We start from the raw sequence: 20,290 nt of genomic DNA on the forward strand, positions 1-20,290 counted from the left end.
GTGAACTTCGTATACATTTTTTCGAAGGTCGACTCGGGCCAACTCCGGAAGTCTCCGACTCAAACTGATTCCGGATGACTCCGAATGACTCCGAATGATTCCGGACGACTCCGACTCCGAACGACTCCGAACGACTTCGAACGACTCAAAATGACTCCAACCGACACCGATCGACTCTGGACAACTCAGAATTATTCCAACTCCAGCCGAGTCCGGACGACTCCGAACGACTCCGAACAACTCCGGTCGATTCCGGACGATTCTGAACTCGTCTTTATTATTATGAATCTATAGGTTCATCACCGCGTGACGTTAAAGTTACAACATGTGACCGATCTTTGCTCACTGCACCAAGGTGCAAACATTTTGAGACAAATGAAATCGAAGATCTCTACGTGGATATCGTCGGTTGCTGGATCTTATTGTTAAATTAGAATACTTAAGCGATAACTGAATTCACATAATATGGCTAAGTAGAAACACGTATTCTTTTATTTTATTTTATTAAATATCTATAACGGTGTAAGGTTTGATCGAAATGATATTGTTTTTAAGGTTACAAAAGTGTACATGAAATTTTGTATCATTTTTCTTCCTGGTGGTGGTAACATTACACACAGGACCTAATAGAGTCAGTCACAGACAACCAAGCTCGTAGGTGGCTAAAAAGGGGCACACATAAAAAAATGATAAACACACCCAGAACAATAAGCTAACTGTCTACTAAAATTTGGTTCAAATCGACCTTTTCGTTGTTGCGTAATGAGAGAATATACATACGGACAAACATGTACATATGTACATATACATACAAACATTAATTTCTATTTCTAATATAAGACGATTTCATATATGTTTTAACCATGCAGCTATTCAATACTCAATGATTTATTGAACAGTTAATATTGAGGAATTGATAGGATGTCAAGGGAACGGAAATGGTGCTGTAGAAGGGGGGGTAGGTCTAATAAGTGAGACGAGGAATTAAATGTGCGGATAACGCGCAGCAGCGGATCATTAAGTCGTACTTCTGTGGGGCAAGGGGCATACGCGTAATGGTAGGCCAGTCTATTATTATAATTATTGTCATAAATATTCTTACCATAGCTGTGTTTGTGATATCGTGGGCTCAATGATGTAATAGAATAGGTGTAGTAGTGTAAGCCTTGAATAAGTTAGTAGCAGAATACAATTAATGTATTAGTGTATGGTTTAGATTGCAAGGAAAACGAGATGGATTTACTCTAGTATCATCCAACCCCGCAACGGATCGATAGGCGATTTCATCGTCTCCATGATCAAGAGTGTGGCTAGTGTGAGAGGCAATTTTGTTCGATACACTTTCATTAGGAGTGAGTCCGAGCACTGAGCCGGTGCTGCTCAGCGCTCTGTTTGTGCAACAGCCGTAGTTGGTCTAGGCCACTCATGGACTTGGCTATTTGTGCCTTATTATGACTCTAAATTATTTTTTTACACAAACACTTCCTAAAACCTTACACACATTGGATTTCATAACGCGCATATTACGCTGGGCCTACAACTTTACGTTAGCGCTTTAAATTAAAAAAAAAGAAACAACGTAAAATGGATGAAAAAATAATCGATCATTATAGAAAAACGATAATGGATCATTAAAAGCGATAAAAACAGAGAGATCTGTGAACGTTTTCTCTTCGTCGCACACGCATTTCGCTGCAGCACAAAGTTGTGCGCTATAACACCATGCAGAAACAACAGTCTCTAGCACTGTGCGAGCATGTACACAGGAAGGAATCTTCACTGCACGGAATACGGAAAAAACAAGAAAGTCGAAGCACTGGCGACGAGACTGGAGGTATACGGGGATATTCCAGACATGTTGCATGGATATTAGCTTTTTAGCTGATTATCCATAAATACATAACTTATAAGTTAGGTAATACTGGCCGCCCATGCGTTCTGAATAAATAGGAAGAATATATCTCCATTTTCACTTTCACAAAGTTAGATCACTGCTTAGAGTTAAGTCATGGTACTATTTAAAAGAAATATACTGCCAAAAATGTTACAATTAGAAATTTCATAGCTCTACTTGTACCCCTCATAGTTCTCATACATTTAAACTCGTTTTAAACGAGTTCATACATTGGGTTTTTTTTTTTAATTTACTTATTCACAATTGTGCAAAAATATTTGTGTATAAAAGCGTTTTTCATGTTTTATATTATTTGAAATATCTGCTTTATTTCCAAAGAGTAGTTTTTGTTGCAAAATGGAGACCGAATCGTTAAGAGTACATTCATGACTAACAATTACTTATCTCCCATTCTCAATTTTTCCATACCTTGCATCCTCTGCAGAGGTTGGGTTCCTCCGTATGCCCAATGTTAGGAAAATTAAGGAAAATCTACTGTTCTGTATGACTACAGTGTAAGAGAGGAGAGGGGTTGAATGATAGAGTTATATATGAACTATAAATAAAATTTAAGACAGAGATAAAAATAGAAACATCAATCTACAGCTCTGGTGCTTAGAGGTTTTCAATCATTCAAATATAACCTATTTACTTGACAGTTTTACGTGAATATTATTTTTGTTATATTGTACTGGCAATAGAGGAACTGCTTTAACGACGAGCTGGACGAACTGTACGGCAATTTAACTGTTGTGTAGCGTATCAAACTCGTCAGGCTCCGGTGGGCTGGTGGAGTAATACGTATGGTATGGAACGACTTAACCCGTAATGTCCTTTAAGGTCCTCCATAAGCGAAAAAGGACGTAGTGGGTCCAAGTTGAGGTAACAATACGGCGTGGAGCCGCACTCCATTAAGCCCGATCATTTTCATTTCTGCAGCAGTTCACGATCTCGAAACGGTTGTTGTGGCTGATAAATAAGTGGGTAAGTTAGTAAGAATTATTTTCAGACAAAATAAAGCGAAACATTTTACATATCTTTCGGTTCAAGAAGCAAAACAAAAGGTATACTGAATCAATACGTTTTATTTGACGGTGCTCAAGTGTTCTGAAATCTACCTGTAAACCCTGCAAACTACACTTGTAAGTGTATGAGCGTGAGATTACACAAAAGTGAGAGTAAAAACGAGAGTTATCTTCGTACAGCGCTAGTCCATCCAGCTTGCCCTTGTGTTCAGTACGCCACGTGTTACCGCGTTTGCAACAAGTATAGTGCCCGATGGGTCGTACTAATTGAGCTTGCACCTGCGAGGAGCGGAATGTTGAAAATAGTTGTTTACGTTGAACGTGCAGCAATCGTGAATTTTATCGAGAGTTTTGCAGTGTTTCATTGATAGTTGTAATGCGGGCTGCCGCGTGAAATTAATGAATATAAGTTTTGAACCTGGTGTAAGAATGGTGTCCTAATCGTGATCCTTTAGTTGAACCGAACGTTTAAGTTAACACTTAAAGGACATGGTATTTATAGCGAGTACATATAAGTTTCGCTATGGTTGAAATCTGTGTAGAAAGTGATTTTGTAATTTATAGCCTACGTAGCCTTGCCTTCTTAATACAGGCTTGATTGGAATTGTCAGAAGGATGTACCCAGATAGTGATCTCTTAATACAGGAAGACGTATCCCCAGATCAATTTCCAGCAGGGAATTGTAGTACGTCAAACCATTCTAGGGGCCGGTGCGTCTGCTGTTAGATACCTAATGATACTCATGTGTTTTTAGTTTCATTGCCATGTGTGTCATTGCTCTTAAACTGGTTATTTAAAATCCACGAGTCAGAAAGGAATGCTCTAAAGCGGTTGCCAGCAATCTAACCACACAATCAAATATTGCAATTGTAAATAACCAACATAATCAGCAGTCAACATTTATCAAAACAGGTATTTGCAGAGCAATTATACAAACGTCGATCGAAGTGATGAATGCTTGATTGATCTTTGACGATTTCAAGTGCCTGGAAATTCTGAAAGAATGGTAGCTGCACATCAAGAAGCTGTTATGAGAAGATACAGGTAAGTTATTAAAATAAGAAATTTTAAGTAAACTAAATTTAAACTCAAAGAAATACAACCGTATTGAATCGTCCTTCTGTTAATAAATAGTGATAACGTTTCTAAACTGAACGGGTTATTTTGATTCCCAGTAGGGTATAGTTGTTCCTTAACTCCTTCAATGATAACAAGCTAAAGGCTTTTGTATTTTGAATTCGGCCATTGGCATAACGGCCCTTTGTACTGATATTGTTAAATCTTAGCGTGGTATTCCTTGCATTTATCATAGTTTCTTCTCCCATGAAATTAATAACATATAATTTCTTCTCTTAAATACTTAGCTAACACATACGAGACGAGGCAAAGGGGGCTTTATCGCTACAATATTTTCAATTTACATTCAGGGTCAGTTCTATCACTACGCATACTAAGTAGCCGCATGCGCCCCAAGGACTACGTTCGTTAGAAACAGGTGCTGCACGGGCGATTGAAGGCTTCGAGGTTGGATGATCTTAGCAAACCGCATTTTAGTTTTTTTCTATTTCTACGGATATTTTAAAGTTTCACACTCCACTAAAGTCATAGTGAATTATTGAGTTGAGCACTCCTGACTCTCATGTGATCTTATGAGATCTCCCTACCCCGTCTGGGTCCGCTCATTTCACCTGCGATGTGTGCTCACCATTTGCGACGGTATATTGTACACACACGGTGCTTCCCGCAGTATTTTACTTCCAAAGTGGACTTGTTGTTCTTGATCGTTGGAATCTCGTTCTTGATCGTCCTTGCCAGTGATCGGCAAACTTAGCGTCATGAAGTGAACAAATGCGAAACGAAGATACGCAAATTTTCATGTGTAAGAGCCAAAATGCATAAACCCAATAAATTGTATTCAAAGGCATGATTATTGTAGGAAAGGAAAGAGCCTCCACCTCCAGACATCAAAAAGCCGCAAAAGCTTGTTGTTGCTAAATACGTAAAAATATAGCTTTTTGAAAACGACCTTTTTGAAAAAGATGCTAGCCTGCTAGCTTCTACTATCAAACTTAAGGTATCAAACATCGTTTTGAACCTGTCAAAGTACATATGTCTGGCGATGCGAAAACTTCAACGTTTGATAGTAAAAATGAAACTTTACAGCATGCGAAGATGGCTAGTTGACATTTTATTGTGATACTTTAACTTATAATATTTTTAACCTTTTTAAATCTTAAATTTTGATAACTTTGATACAAAACAATTATGTTGGGAATGTAATGATGATAATAAAAAATGATTTTTAATATTTTCTACAGGTTTTTTAGCATCCAAGAGAGCGTTAAAGTACAAACAGAGATCTACATCCATCTAAAGTATAACAATTAATGACGAGCCGGAAATTACAGCGAACAGGCATCAAGCACATTGCTAGACAACTACTGGAAACGGATGAGACGTGTTCCGCTGACCTCTGAACCAGCTGGACATTGAGCTATTGTAAACATATTATAGAACACAGCTACGTTCCACCATGTGGCCAAACTGACCAAAAGTAGTTGCTAGCGAACGTGCACGTTTTAGCAGAACAGTTTTCAGCATAAACTGGCTTCATCGTACGTTCGAGAGATCATTTGAATGCTTTCTATGCACTGCTCCAATCACAAGAATTGGGTTTCCCAGGAAGTATGAGCACTTCGTTAAAGAACATGCCATACGAGTTGCTTGAAATTTTGACAACGGACAACGAGAGCACACTTTCCGATGGAGTTGAAAGTTTGACTGAAATGTATGGGCCGAAGCGTGATCCACTATACGTGGTAATACCGATCACCATCATCTACCTACTGATTTTCATCACCGGTGTAGTCGGCAACATTAGCACATGCATCGTGATTGCGCGCAATCGCTCGATGCACACCGCCACTAACTATTATTTGTTCAGTTTGGCCGTATCGGACTTTCTGCTGCTGGTGTCAGGAGTGCCGCAGGAAATATACTTCATCTGGAGCAAGTACCCGTACGTGTTTGGCGAAACGTTCTGTGTGTTGCGTGGCATTGCCGCAGAAATGTCTGCTAATGCCACCGTGCTAACAATCACCGCGTTTACAATCGAGCGCTATTTTGCTATCTGTCACCCATTTCTTTCACACACCATGTCGAAGCTCAGCCGGGCGGTGCGTTTCATCTGTGTGATTTGGTTGATTGCGATCGTTTCGGCTATACCGCAAGCGTTACAGTTTGGCGTCACCAACCAAGGTGGAATCGACCAATGTGTGGTGAAACGCATCATAATTCAGCACTCTTTTGAACTCTCTACATTCTTGTTCTTCTTTGCTCCGATGACGATGATCACCATACTGTATGCGTTGATTGGGTTGAAGCTGCGCACCTCCACGCTGATGCAGCGCGATGGCACTTTGCAGCGACGAACCCAGCCCAGCCCACGCCAATCGTTTGCCAATAGTCAAGGCAGTCGTCGTGTCCTGAAAATGCTCGGTAAGGTTCAATGGTATGGTATATTCTAAGATGAAAAATCTAAGATGAAATTATTGAATAATTACAAAAATCTCAACATGTTACCAGAGAACAAATGTTACATCTTATATTACTGGATTTTTTTTTTAATTATTTTATGTCACGTTCTATATTTTCTTTTTCGTTTCTAGTCGCTGTGGTTGTGGCTTTTTTTATTTGCTGGGCACCGTTCCACGCACAGCGGCTCGTTTATATTTACGGAGTTAATACGAATCATCAGCCCTCCGACCCCTTAATACTGAAACTGTTCATCATAACAACCTACATATCCGGCATTCTATACTATCTATCAACGTGTATAAACCCTCTACTGTATAACATTATGAGCAACAAATTCCGACAAGCATTCAAGGTAAATATTTGTTCCATTTATCTGTGTGTAACATTGACACAATTGACAATTGATAAAGACACTGACATGCCATAGATATCTGCAGTGGAATACTAATTGAATGAATAAACTAAGATTAATGTCCAAAACTATGATATGTGCACCGTCCTGAAATTGAGAGTGAATTTAAATACTAGTTCATCCAGATACAATCTAACCTTTCAACTAGAGTGACTAAAAGCTGCTCTTAGGTAACGCCTGTTGAACGGTAGGTGTTAGCTGGAGATAACACAAGTTCGCCAGTCATTGATTTTATAGTTTGATTTGATTGTTTATAATTCATTGGGATCACTCAACTGTGCTATAATATTTATCGGTAAATTGATAATTTGTATTTTAATCAGACATTTTTGAGCTCCTAACTAAAAAGCATACGAACTAACTTTAAACTTGATTTTGTAGAATATGCTGACTGTAAGATCTGCCAGAAAACCTCCGTGGCAGACATCCTACGGAGCCAGCCCACCCCACGGCTCAACCTGGACTGGTTGAGTATATTTGAATGTGGCATTAGGACCGACAATAACATCGCCTCGATACCCCTCACAGGCCGCTGGTATTTGATGGAATGTGCCTTTGACACCAGAACTGACCAAAGGAAGATACGCGAAAGAACTCTTGAGTTAGGCCAAGCCCTCTCTCAACTATGCCAACAACAACAACCGATCGAGAAGAATGATTGCGGCGTCTGCATGAGACCCGTTAGAACCTGAAAAACTACTGGCGACTGAAGATTTGTTTTCCAACCACGTTACAGGAGATTGGAAAATTCAAAAAGGAAGTTCGCTACTCGAGCCGATTGTACCGTTATACACAATGTTCTAGCTGGGTGGTGATCTAAAGCCTGAAGTATTCTTCGACGCATAGCTGAAACGATCAAAGACTACATATGTTATCGCTGGTACAAACAGCAGAGCGACATCAGCAGCATAGATGCTGATGACTAAATTTACCGTCATCTCTGGATAAGGTTGCTAGTGCTAACAGACATTTGAAGAGCAATGATAGAGTGATGTCTCTTCAAGATAGGCTTACTGTTTTGATGCAACATCAGAACAGCAGAAAGATCTTGAGAAAAAGTGTATACGATAAAAATATATAAACAACGATAGTTGTGTAGAATAGTGAAATAGTTGCAAGGGTTGTTGGCAGGTTTCCCAAAATTATTGTAATCGGTTATAGAAATAGTCGACAAAGTACGGCTTGCAAGCCGCATGCAGCTCTTTGACTCTTGGATTATGTCACTTATTAACAAGTAAGATAGTTAGATGTCTATAAAATGATTCTTTTTTGAGTCACTGAAACACATGAATTTCCAAGCTGTTAAGCAGTTTACAAAATCCAAAAATATCTGTAATCGGATTTGCCTGAAAGTAATTATTCTAGATTTTATAAAACATTTCTTAAGATTCTCAGGCCAATTAGCCTACGACATTTCATGCAAAATCTCTCGGATATTCATTTAGTTCATTTTTCGTCGGCAGAATCGAGTCAATGAACTTCAAAATAGTGTCGTATATCTCGAACGGCTAGTCACATTGGACGCATTTTCTGACAAACAGCTCAAGCTGATGGACACACGTAAATTAAACCATTCCAAGAAATTAAGCCGCTGTCTATGTTCTTAAATTGCCTTTAGCACAAGTTCGATAACACTCTAATCTGCTAAATTTTCCTCACTTTCAACAAAAATATGAAAGCCATCAATTTAAAAAATCAATTTGCTCACATTTACATCACCCGTCAGTGAAACAAGAACAAAAGGTCGACATAGCCCTGTTTGACTTGATCGGCAAACACGAAACCAAATATACTGTTGTTTTTTGTAAGCAGCTAACTTTTGATAGGCTAATTGTGAACCAGTAGAATAGACAGAAAAGGCTTAAAAAGTTACCTGATTCATTCAATGTTAACGAAAATCGTAAATTGATGGATTCCTTGAATTTTAACAACTGTTTATGTATAAAAAAACCCTTAGTACTAGTTTATTGGTACTCTCTGTTTAGAATAATAATGTTGAGCCTTTACAAAACTGCTTGCAGGCTATTTGGAGAGTTTTGTGTAAGTAGTGTAAGTAGAATAAGTAAAAGATGAATTGTAAAAGTACTTGATTTCAGTAGCAATAAAGACATTGAAGCAAAACGATCTATCGAATCATTGGTCCTTCGAAACGGATATTTATCCTAAAAAGTTTACATTTCTTGTACAGCGTATCTAAAGATTTTCTAATCAGTAGAGATATGAGATTATCTATTTGTGGATCCAAAGACAAAGTAATATTCACTCTCGCAATCATGTACAATCAGTGATTATCTTCGGATCGACCATCGTAATCCTTATGAAACATCATTGTAGCATTTCACTCATCCTCCTCTCTAAACTGAACTCTCTTGGAGACTTATTTGGAGATGGACCACTAATTCGACATAGACATGGAATTCAACATATAACATTAAACTCAAGCCTCTATTAAAACTAGCTTCTGTATTCAAATGTGCCAAGTGCTCTGAATTGGAGTGCTGCAAACTAAATAAAATTATATTGAAAATTGCTATTTACAAGAGTTTTTATATGAGCTTTATGAAAGTTTATAGCTTTATACAAGAGGATATGAGCTTTATGAGAACCCCATCAACACCTTGTAACACAATTTCCTTACAATTTTAAGTTGCCTATCATATATCTCTATCACAAAATATTAGTTAGAGATGGAGCTGATGAACCGGATGACGAGGTGACAAACAGTTATAAGAAAATCTATAGTTGACAGAAGCGACCATCCGTAGAATAGTCCAATCAAACCGCCGAACGCAACTGTAGCCCGAAAGAGAGGTTATGGAAAACACAAGATATGTAATTTGTATCATTTGCCTGAGATTAAAATATCATGAGTTGCAAACCCAGAACCATTTGTGCGAGAACTATTATTTGCTGAACTAGGTACTTACTGAACAGATCCATTTCCGTCTTGACAATGTTGCGCACGAATCTTTCGTAAGGTAACGATAAAAGTCGAACTATAACCAAGCCTTCATCCTCTTCACTTTCCGCAAAGAAACTATAAATTAAATACGAAAAAGGGCAATGACATCAAAAGTATAGAGTACATCAATAGATCTTAAAGCTCTTATCAATCATGAAACTTTCACGTTGTAAAATGCTGTTTTTGAACTGGCTAGGAACCAGTAGTCGATCTTGACCCACTATAAGTTACTAATAGGCTTGGATATTTGTAATTTTAATTTGGTGGTTGAAGGTGGTGTTTGTGATTATATATAGCATGATTGGTTTATCTATTACAGAGGAGGTCGTGTAAAGAAAAGGCTTAAACCCATGAGTTGAAAAGAGACATTGCAAAATGACATCGACATCAAAGTTGTTGAGATCAATAGCACAGGGATTACATCTATTTCAAAGTATGATAAATCTCTTACTCTTCAGATTTGTGGACTACGAAGTACTCTGATTCAACGCAGGATGATAGGCAGTCACATTGTTTACGAGCCTGAGCAATTTCCGCCGAATGCTCGGTGAGGCAGGTGAGCCCTTCGAAGGAACACATTTGAGATTCAAGTGTTTCGATTCCTTTCGAATATATAAAATAAAATCAGTGTATGCTGACAGGCATATTCTAAAAGAGCATTCTTGAACGGCTCACCTGGAGGATTCAGAAGTTGTGGCATTAAGTGATGCGTACAGTTACAAAGCTGGTGTTGAGTTTTCCAGAAACACTCCATAGAACACGTGGAGAAACTGTAGTGGCGGTACAGTTGATAATCTAACAAATCATTGGAGATTTGTTGTGGAGAACAATTTATTTCAGATTGTTTGTAATATGGGCATTGTGATGAAAAATAATTTCTACGAAAATACGTCTACTGCAAGTGCTGGATAAATTGGCTACGCCTACCTACCTTTATCGACAGTTTCCCAAGGGAAACGACAATTGCGACGCCAAATCGGTAGATCGTGCACCGTTTCTTTGTTTTCCATCTCTATAACACGTACCACGATCTCCTTACGCATGCCCCACAGCACCGTTTCCCGCAGTGAGCGATCGACATATGCATGTGGTACGCTGTATTCATCGTGCAGATAGAGCTGAACGTCCTCCAGTACCCGAAATCCTATCCAACCTGGACCCGTTTCACGATTGCTCGTGAGTCGCCGGGAAGGTGGCCCAGACAGATCATGGTGGTTTGCGGTATTCACACTAAAACAACGTCCAAATTCTGTATCGAGCGGACGAAACAATCGGCAGCAATCAAACGACACCCTTTGCCAGTGGCAGTCGATGACTAGCTCTTCGCAGGGTGCCCGATGACGGCGTACTATTTCGGTGAAATTTTGTAGAGCAGCACAGTTCACCGACGTGTTCTGCGATGTACTTGAGTGACATTCTTCACAGGAATAGCATGTACCCCCGTAAAATGCTATATCAATGATGAGACTGTCAATAATTGGGTCACGATTTACGCCAAAGTATCTGCAACAATTCGAGAAACGTTCGCTCAATGTAGGTTTGCCCGTTGGTTAGATTGGTCAATATTAGCAGGAAATCATAAAAACTTACTCGTCTGCCATTTTAACCACTGTTTCACCATTAACCACCTGGCAGAGTGTAACAGTTGGAAATGTTGTGTTCCAATGCAGGCTATTAGGGGGAGAAAATAACGTATCCTCTGTTTTTTGTCCTTTTCACAAACGCAGACGAATTTGGCAGATCTGATGATTTCATTTTATTTGATTTCTTTTAATTCATGGAGGACTCGGATAGGGAAATCAAACAACAGTACAGTGTACTCTCGTCTAACGAGATACATCTCTCCCAGTGGCTCACTCGTCATATAAAAACTCGTTTGCGAGAGGCATTACTTATGCTTTATATTGTCATACTTACTGTGCCGTATCCACGTAAAAAGTGAGTGGATTATGCAAGTAGTTACTAAGCAAGTTCCACACTGAACCGTATATCATAAAGCTCAGGCTGGATAAAACCACCATCCGATGTAGTCTGGAAATATGTGCAATAAAGAAAATTGGCTTCACTGAGTAAAGTCTGATAATGCACGAGAAAATCGAGTCTGATGTCTCGCCTGACCCATAGGTCGGGGATGATGTACGACCGTACGAGAGCTACACCTAATAGGCAATAGTTAAATGCTATAGAGTTTTTCAAACAGGCATTGAATGATGATACCACGGTACATTTAAAGGTACGGTACAACATTAAATAGATGGATCAGCAATAAGCCTTTTAATTTACCTTTACCAAATTTCACAAAATCAATCTGATAGTCTATCTGTTAAATCTATCCCCGTTATTGTTTTACACACCATTGCAACTATAGGATAAAATATTATGAATTGGTACTAAAAAACTAACTATCTTTTTTGCATAGTATACCTTACAAACCACTTTTCGACATTAACTGCTTGAAAGTTATGGTTGACTGCCGGGTGTAATTGGTTGTGCTGTAAAGATGGCTTTTCCTTTTGCCGTCGGAAACTTTTAGAAAGATTTCTTTGATTGTACATATTTATTGGAGGCGCGTGTGCATCTGCTATCAAATCTGGAATACTTATGAAAGTAGCTACAGCTTGTGGCTTGTAAAATTGAAGTAAAATCGCTCATGTCAGAGGTTGGCATCTTAACTAACAGTTCATAAAAGCATCAGCAAAAAATATATTGAATAATTTGGCTTTCTGGGAATAGAAAGTTATTGATTCTTTTATATCACAGTTAAATAATTGATTTATGATAGCCGTTACATAAAAGGCTTTTATGGAACAAAATCTGATAATTTCTAGAAAACATTATACGATAAACTGTTATAAATCCACCCTGGTTTGTTCTTGACAACCACTGATTAAATGGCCATTAAGCTGGTCGAATATAGGGGACATTGATTTAATCTTTTGCGCTTCAATGATAAAAAGCATTGATAACCAAACTGCTAGAGCTTAAGCATTGCGAGAGACATTCTTTTTTGGCAGGGGTCATAAAAACCTCCTCTGTATCTTTTCAATTTTAGTATACGTCCCGCCGCGGCTAGGACCGAAAGAGGATTTGTATCTGTAATAAATTGATTCCATCATCGTCAAGAATTATACATTTGCTTTCCCATAAAAGACAGTAACTTTGATACAGCTTCGTTCGAATCAAAAAGTGTATAGTAAGTAATTTTAACTAAAAAAAATAATGCATCAAGTTTACAAGTTGAACGGCAAAGCTTTTTTTTAGCTCATAAGGCTTCAAGAACGTATTTTTGGTAATATACATGAAGGCTAACAATCATGGCAACTAGAAGAGTTAATTTCAATTTCATCAGAATATTACATCAATATTAGATAAGGTAGCGTCGGTCCTCGAGCTACGTGGGTAATGCGTTCCGAAGCCATTAGCGTAATTCGAATGACGCGTTGTTGGGCCACAAGTGAAATTACGCGCCCGCGAAATTCCGGTTCGTGTATTTTCGGCTTAAGGGTCAAAATTGCTGATTTTCTATTCAGATCCGAAAAAATAAAGAAATCACTAAAAAGTTTGTATAATACCAATTTTGTGTCCGTTAGTCTAGGGTGGTTTTGTGTGACACTTTTCCGTTGGAAAAAAGCCGGGATGAGCCGTGGGCACGTTTACTTTACGTCCAGATAACTCTTTTCAGAACAGATAGCGGAGCTAGGAGTTTTGCAGCGCTTATCGATAGGTGGAGTAAGTTAGGTAATGTCTTCAGTTTAATTGGTCCATTTCCGTCCATCGACATGTCCATTGGACAATATTGGGGGCTCTCTTCGGGCCTTGACAATATTGGAGACATGCATGCATTCTTGATCTACTTGCTCGTGAAGGCAAGAATTTCAATACTAAGAATTGATCAATGCATTACTATTGCCACATGGAGGTAGGTCGTATGGTTGTGATACATATAATTTCTATATACCTACACTTTTCATCACCTGGAACCAATTGTTTCACTTTTCATAAAAATGGTATGAAAAAGAGCCTCCCGGATGACGAGTGAGTCATTGGAACTTGTGTTGGGAAAATCAGATTCAGATTCATGAATTCTATATTTTGGAAATCATACACCTCTAAAGATTCATGAATCCTTAGAGATATATGGATTTTAATGGATTTACAAATCTTATAGATTAATGATTCTTAAGAGATCCATGAATCCTTGGACATACGCGAATCTTTAGAGATCCATGAATCGTTGAAGTATTGACTAGAGATTCGAATCATTCATCACTGAAGCTTCACATGATTGAATCTCAACGAAAGATTCATGGAACCCAACTCTAATTGGAACGGATTAAATTCGTTATGATGAGTTCCACTGTGCTCTTCCAAATACTGTACCAAGCACACGTAACAAACCGAGACTTTCGAGTTCCTATATTCGGAGACAAAACAAAAAAATAATCAAATTTGGTTTAGCTACATAGGTTACCTGGAATAGTATTCAACTAAAATCCCGAGATATAGTTTCGTCTAGTCAAGTATCACTAATTGTTTATTCAATCCTTAATTTTTGTTTGTCTTTTTTTCTTTTTGCATAACATCGGTGAATCTTCCAGAAATTCTACAACTCCGCTAAACTGCTTTTCACAACGCATATACGATTAACTTAGAAACGCATTCGCGCAAATGCCGCTGGACTGAAATTGTTGATTGTTGTTGTTGTTGTTGTTGTTGATATTGATAACCTATGTTGTTCCACAAAATGCTTTCAGCAGTCTTCTCTCAGCCCCAACCGTTTTATTGTTGTGTGCTATGGTTGGCTCGTTAACCATACTATCTTCTCTTATTTTTTACAACAAGCATGTCCGTTCTATTAAACCCTTCCCTCAGCGAAATAATGTGTGTACGCGTCTTCACGAAAACGGTCGGTTTCATCGATGCCTTTGATTGATAAGTTTCAGCCTCCCGATGATACTACCGTACTAGAATACTCAACTAATCACCAGCGTCTCCCCCTTCGTCCTTGCTGCCGCAAAGGAGCACCACTCGCGTGCCGGTTCGATTGCAAAAGGGAGGTGCCGCGCCCCGGCCCGTCCAGGGTACGCCCTTACCAGTGCGGTTGAATTTCTTTAAACTTCCACGACTGGTACGCGTTGTTAATGTCGCACGGCATCAGCGCTAGCTGGCGGGTTTGCGGCTGGTAGCCCATACACTTTTTGTGCGTTCGGTGCAGCAGCGTGCCGGACTGCTCGTCGTACTGCCACGGCCCGTCGACCGTGCCGAGCCGGCAGAAGGCGAGCTTGATCTCGGAGTTGTACGCCTCGATGCAGCGCTCCCCGACGCCCAGCTGGCCCGCACCGTTTAGCCGAATGAGCTGATTGTGGCCCTGGCCATGGCACTGCTGCAGCCCGATGACGGCGGGCGGCTGCCGGCCGAGCGCGTCCACGCACTTCTCCTTGCCGACGTTCTGCAGCTCGCCCCACTTCACGTTCGCCGGCAGCATCGGGTACTTGTCCAGCACGTCGTACGCCACGTTGTCCATGTACCACTGGAAGCTCTTGCACTGGAGCCGCTCCTTCAGCGCCAGCTGCTCGCTGATGTCGCCCATGTCGAGGAAGCGGGCGAGCGGCTCGCGCGTGTAGAAGTACTCCTTGTACGGCCCGTCGAACCACGTCTCGATGACGCGCTTGTAGTTGATCGTGATCAGCGGGCCCTTCTTCTTGTTCGCGAGCTTGCCGAAGTTGTACGGCATGAAGCCGCGGTAGACGTGGCCGACGCGCGAGCACGGCACCCACTCGATGCTGCCGCCGCACTGCCAAATCTTGAAGCTCAGCTCGAAGTTCTCGCCGCCCCAGACGAGCAGGCCGGAATCGTACGCGCCCAGCTCGAGGAAAAACTTCCGGTTGATGGCGAACAGGCCGCCGGCGTGGGTCGGGCTGCGGTACGGCTCGCTGTCGTGCTTGCGGCGCTTCTGCTCCCGCCGCGGCACCTCGTTCTCCTTGTACAGCATGCCCCATTCGAAGATGCCGCGGTAGTGGTGCCCGTCCGCGTACACCGGCCGGTACTCGAACGTCTTGTGGTCGATGCCGTCGATGATCGGGACGGTCATGACGGTGCGGTCCCGGTGGATCGGGGCCAGCAGCGGCGGCAGCCAGTTCGTGTTGACCTCGCAGTGGGCGTCCAGGTAGACGATCACCTCGCCGGTCGCTTCCTTGGCGCCGCGCGACCGCGTCCGGATCAGGCCCTCGCGCTCGCTGTTCCGTATCAGGCGCACCATGCCGTCGAACCGCTCGATGTACCGCTCCAGCTTGCCCTTCAGGTCCTCCTTGTCCGAGTAGTCGTCCACGAGGATGATCTCGTGCAGCAGGTGCTTCGGCGAGCGGTTCAGCACCGAGTGGACCGTGCGCATCAGCACGCTGAAGCCCTCGTTGTGGAACACGATCACGACGCTGGTGCGCGGCAGGTGGTACGGGTAGTCCCAGTGCTTGCACTCCTCCAGCCGCGTGTCCTTGATCGTGCGATCGAGCGAGATCGCGTCCGACACCACGATGTTCATGCCGTACTCCATCTCCGCATCGGTCGCCCGGTTTTGCTGGTCCTCGGGCAGCACGTACGCCTTGCCGCCCTCGCCCGGCCCGTCCACCATCGGTTTGTCCGCCGGCTCGAAGTTGCCCAGGCCCTCCACCAGCTGCGGCACCTCCTTCGGGTGGTTCCGGTCCTGCTCGCCGTTGCCGACGTCACCGCCGTGTCCGCGCATCGCCGCCAGCCGGGCATTGTACGCGTCCTTCACCGTGTGGTGGTCCACGCCGGACCAGGTCGCAATCATGTACAGGATCATGATCACGATTGCCAGGCTAACTGCGATCCGGAAAATCCGGCCGCCCCGTATGTTCGTCACGCGCATCGTACCGGTTGGCGAGCAATTTGACTACGTGTCCAAATTTCTGCTGCTGCTGCTGCTGCTGTCGCATGCACACCGGGAGCCGCCACGGTTTTTCGGGTCCGCCTCAGATAACAATGGGCTATATTATGTGAGAGAGCATTTACGATCAGCCGCTTTCACCGTCCTCCCCCTGTACCAGTTTCGCTTCTCCCACACCCTCACGCACCGTGGCAAACACTAGCACACGATTACATTCACCAATAAAGCTTCAGCGAGATATTTCTCCATGAAGCGACTTTGCTGCCCGTAATATCGCTACGAATAAGTATTGCTTTACCCGTCGGTGGAAGCGAATCGGTAAATCGCTACGTCAAAGTTGTGACGGTAATGGAAAAAAATACTTTCTAACTGAAAAATAGGAATGTTCCCGTTCTGTGGAAGCGGTATAAGTTTCGACTCCAGGTGAAGTTGTGTGTGCGAGCGTAACCAGTTTTGTATATACGTAAACAAATGTCAAACGTCATCGGGTAGGAAACGTCAGCAAATGACCCAATTAGGGAATGGTCACAGCTTTATGACATGCGGCATCTGCCTGACAGATCGGTATTACACTTTTATTATCTTTTTTATAGAGACGTTCCCTGAACTATCCTAATCGCATGGCCTATTTTCTAATGGTTTTTTAAAAGAATAATTAAATGCTATTTCTTAAAATCCTATTGCATCTAATAACAGTCGTTAATTTACCCATTCGAGCAGTTTTGACACATCTTGTATTATTTTTTCTCAAGTGCCACAATTCCAATAAACGACTACTAAACGAGTTTTAAATGACTCAAACTCTCTACCTAAACGGAAAATAGAATGACTTCGTTTAGCATACGGTGAACTACTGATGCATTCTAAAAATAGCAACAACAGAAAAAGCTGGTGGCGCCATCTCTTGGTGGGATACCCAACTATCGCTAGGAGAGCTTTCTCATTCCCTCTGTACTGTTGTATGGTTTCGCATTGAAGTTATGCATCGCTAGAACTAGAACGGCGATACGATTGTTTAAATACTAAACTCCAACCGAAACCACCAGCACTGAAGCAAGTGAGATTTGATTAATGGTCGTTGGTGTTGATACCCACGCATCTGACCACACGACCAATTTTATAGATTTTTGCTCGCAAAGTTAGAAGGCTATATGGGTCATGATTAGATGATGCTTGTCGAAACACATTGCAAGAAAAGGATAGCAATATAATGATGAGTTGTAATACGCCATCTATTGATCAAACCAGTGAAGCTGTGGAGCTTTCATTTTTTTTCTATGGATATTCAATTTTCCAGTCGTTTAAGCTTAATCTGTGGCGCTTGGGAATACATTTACTACGATATTTCTTATCTGAAATACATTTGCAGCATTTGCATTTTCACAAATATTTCTAAAAAATGGCTCTGACATGGCAAAATAAAAATAGCATAATATACTACAATAGCTTATCAACCAAAAGAATATCGCTCTCATGAAAAATAATAAAAATTGCGGATGTATGAACAGTTTTTGTGAAACTGCTGCACTAGCCTCACGAAAACTGGAAAGTTACCCTAGAATCGAGTAAAAACCTTCACTTTTGCAATGCCCGCGGATTTCCAAACTGCTCGAAGTTGCTTCTATAAACCTTGGCCGAGGCGGTCGTGCTGCGGGTTTGCGAACTGTTTCCGCCTTTTCAGTTCACCGCAAAAAAGCCTGTAGAAACGCCTTTGGCATCGCTGATTATTTCACTCAAATCTGTCAGCTTTTATTATGCCTTTTTCCTACTTCCGCTGAAACGAAAAGCACGGAGGACTCGCTACGAGGTATGAAATTTTTAATATGGGCATAATTCCGTTTAAATGTTATTGATCATTTTATATTAAATATTCACTGTAAATCGATGGTGCGTGATCTGGCTGTTTCTGATCATGCTAATTTAAACGATAAACCAACCATACGGCCAGTTTGGTGCTTTTTGTTTACCAATCGGCACACCGCAGGCGCTCTCCGTGAATATCATGTTCAACCGCTTCGTATTAATATTGTTTGATCTTATTATCGTTTTAGTAACAAAGTTGCATCATGGCCCCGTCACGAAAGAACAAAGTTGTGAAGGAGGAAGTGCAAGTGTCGCTCGGACCGCAGGTTCGCGACGGTGAGGTCGTGTTTGGAGTGGCGCACATCTACGCCAGCTTCAACGATACCTTTGTCCACGTTACGGACCTGTCCGGCAAGGAAACCATCTCGCGCGTGACCGGCGGTATGAAGGTCAAAGCTGATCGCGATGAGGCCTCGCCCTACGCCGCTATGTTGGCCGCTCAGGTAAGAAAAGCCTCGATCCGTGATCGTGATGTGTGGTACCTGTGCTAGTTGGAATTAACCTTTTTTTTAATTATCCTAATACTCGCAATACAACAGGACGTTGCGGAAAAGTGCAAATCGCTCGGCATCACCGCGCTTCACATTAAGCTGCGTGCTACGGGCGGAAACCGCACCAAAACGCCGGGACCGGGCGCCCAGTCGGCGCTGCGTGCGCTGGCGCGTTCCTCGATGAAGATTGGTCGCATCGAAGACGTTACGCCCATCCCGTCGGACTCCACTCGCCGAAAGGGTGGTCGTCGCGGTCGTCGTCTATAGAGAGTGCTACCAATATTTCCATCTCGAGTGCGCGTTGCGGCCGTGGATGCATTCATTTGTTTTGCTATGATTTTGTGTGCATCTCGTCTGGTATCTCCCCCGCCTACGTCCCCGTGCGCTGGGACTTGTGTGCGCGAGTGTTACTCAAGTGCTAACAGTTTATTTCTTACGCAGACGTTTACAATTTTTGTCACTCCCATGCCGTCGTGTACGAAAATACCAATAAAACACGAACTGCTGCAGTCCTGATGAAACAAAATGTGCACTGGTCGTATTTATTTATTTCCTCTCGGTACGTGGACATACATTCGAAATTACAATTTTTTGCCAAGGGATTGTAGAAGTCACTTTTTAACTTCACTTTCCGTTGGAAAGGCTGAGAAATATGCATTTCAAAATACAGGCGGTCCCCGAGATACACGGTTAATGGGGACCGAAAACGGCCGCAAAATACCGCGTATCTCGAATTTCCGCGTAAGCCGGATCTCGTGATTTCCAGCTAAAATATCACTAATTTTCGTGTAATTTTGCAAGTAGGGGGGCGGATTTAGTCACTTTATGAATTATTTGATATGATTTTGACCGAATATAACAGTTTTAAACCTTTTGAAATAGTTTTTAACATTCGATCAAAACGGAAATTATTTGGCAATTCACAATTGATGTGACAAATCAGTACAACTTGCTCAAAAAATTGTCAAATTTAGAAAACCGCGTATCTCCGAATCCGCGTATAAGAGGTATCGTGTATCTCGAGGACCGCCTGTATATATGAAGAATGGAATAAATAAAAATTACACAGCCGGCAAGTGCCTTAAGTACATGAAAAGGATGGTAGGTCAGTACAAGACCACCTACAGTAAGAGGCAATTAATTAAACCTTTCACCACGATCGATTAATGTCATTATAGCATTGTCCAAGAGTTTTCACAGCT

The 20,290-nt window shown here is 41.7% G+C and overlaps 4 protein-coding genes across 5 annotated transcripts; 2 read left to right on the forward strand and 2 right to left on the reverse strand.

Moving 5' to 3' along the window:
- The first annotated feature begins 3,136 nt into the window (after positions 1 to 3,136).
- On the forward strand, positions 3,137 to 8,992 carry LOC120905992 (pyrokinin-1 receptor-like). 2 transcript variants are annotated; one of them, XM_040317376.1, is made up of 5 exons: positions 3,137 to 3,604; positions 3,674 to 3,963; positions 5,238 to 6,417; positions 6,588 to 6,808; positions 7,250 to 8,992. In XM_040317376.1, the coding sequence occupies exons 3-5, from the start codon at positions 5,607 to 5,609 to the stop codon at positions 7,337 to 7,339; spliced, it is 1,122 nt and encodes a 373-aa protein (XP_040173310.1). In that variant the 5' UTR covers positions 3,137 to 3,604; positions 3,674 to 3,963; positions 5,238 to 5,606; the 3' UTR covers positions 7,340 to 8,992. The 2 variants fall into 2 exon arrangements, with proteins under 2 accessions (XP_040173310.1, XP_040173311.1); XM_040317377.1 differs by having other exon boundaries at positions 3,137 to 3,342; positions 3,832 to 3,963.
- A 482-nt stretch (positions 8,993 to 9,474) lies between these two features.
- LOC120905994 (sodium channel protein Nach-like) lies at positions 9,475 to 14,219 on the reverse strand. The gene is made up of 7 exons (XM_040317379.1): positions 13,793 to 14,219; positions 11,421 to 11,861; positions 10,762 to 11,333; positions 10,506 to 10,625; positions 10,282 to 10,432; positions 9,796 to 9,905; positions 9,475 to 9,661 (listed from the first exon to the last, which is right to left on the reverse strand). Exons 2-7 carry the CDS (start codon positions 11,429 to 11,431, stop codon positions 9,546 to 9,548), a joined length of 1,080 nt encoding a protein of 359 aa, XP_040173313.1. The 5' UTR covers positions 11,432 to 11,861; positions 13,793 to 14,219; the 3' UTR covers positions 9,475 to 9,545.
- A 114-nt stretch (positions 14,220 to 14,333) lies between these two features.
- Positions 14,334 to 17,192, reverse strand: LOC120905993 (N-acetylgalactosaminyltransferase 7). The gene has a single exon (XM_040317378.1). It carries the CDS (start codon positions 16,714 to 16,716, stop codon positions 14,920 to 14,922), a length of 1,797 nt encoding a protein of 598 aa, XP_040173312.1. The 5' UTR covers positions 16,717 to 17,192; the 3' UTR covers positions 14,334 to 14,919.
- A 1,241-nt stretch (positions 17,193 to 18,433) lies between these two features.
- LOC120906646 (40S ribosomal protein S14a) lies at positions 18,434 to 19,614 on the forward strand. The gene is made up of 3 exons (XM_040318477.1): positions 18,434 to 18,541; positions 18,786 to 19,040; positions 19,137 to 19,614. Exons 2-3 carry the CDS (start codon positions 18,801 to 18,803, stop codon positions 19,353 to 19,355), a joined length of 459 nt encoding a protein of 152 aa, XP_040174411.1. The 5' UTR covers positions 18,434 to 18,541; positions 18,786 to 18,800; the 3' UTR covers positions 19,356 to 19,614.
- The last annotated feature ends 676 nt before the right edge of the window (positions 19,615 to 20,290 follow it).

The sequence above is a fragment of the Anopheles arabiensis genome, chromosome X, assembly GCF_016920715.1.
Source record: "Anopheles arabiensis isolate DONGOLA chromosome X, AaraD3, whole genome shotgun sequence".
Taxonomy (NCBI): domain Eukaryota; kingdom Metazoa; phylum Arthropoda; class Insecta; order Diptera; family Culicidae; genus Anopheles; species Anopheles arabiensis.

Bases quoted from the DNA above. Each gene is read 5' to 3' on its own strand.
- LOC120905994 (XM_040317379.1), bottom strand. The intron at 9,906-10,281 runs GTAAGAGATTTA...TTTAATTTATAG, and splicing joins GTAGTCCACAAATCTGAAGA to TTTCTTTGCGGAAAGTGAAG. The intron at 9,662-9,795 runs GTAAGTACCTAG...TTCGGGCTACAG, and splicing joins GACGGAAATGGATCTGTTCA to TTGCGTTCGGCGGTTTGATT.
- LOC120906646 (XM_040318477.1), top strand. From the start codon at position 18,801: ATGGCCCCGTCACGAAAGAACAAAGTTGTGAAGGAGGAAGTGCAAGTG. The intron at 19,041-19,136 runs GTAAGAAAAGCC...GCAATACAACAG, and splicing joins CCGCTATGTTGGCCGCTCAG to GACGTTGCGGAAAAGTGCAA.
- LOC120905993 (XM_040317378.1), bottom strand. From the start codon at position 16,716: ATGCGCGTGACGAACATACGGGGCGGCCGGATTTTCCGGATCGCAGTT.
- LOC120905992 (XM_040317376.1), top strand. From the start codon at position 5,607: ATGAGCACTTCGTTAAAGAACATGCCATACGAGTTGCTTGAAATTTTG. The intron at 6,418-6,587 runs GTAAGGTTCAAT...TTTCGTTTCTAG, and splicing joins TCGTGTCCTGAAAATGCTCG to TCGCTGTGGTTGTGGCTTTT. The intron at 6,809-7,249 runs GTAAATATTTGT...TTGATTTTGTAG, and splicing joins AATTCCGACAAGCATTCAAG to AATATGCTGACTGTAAGATC.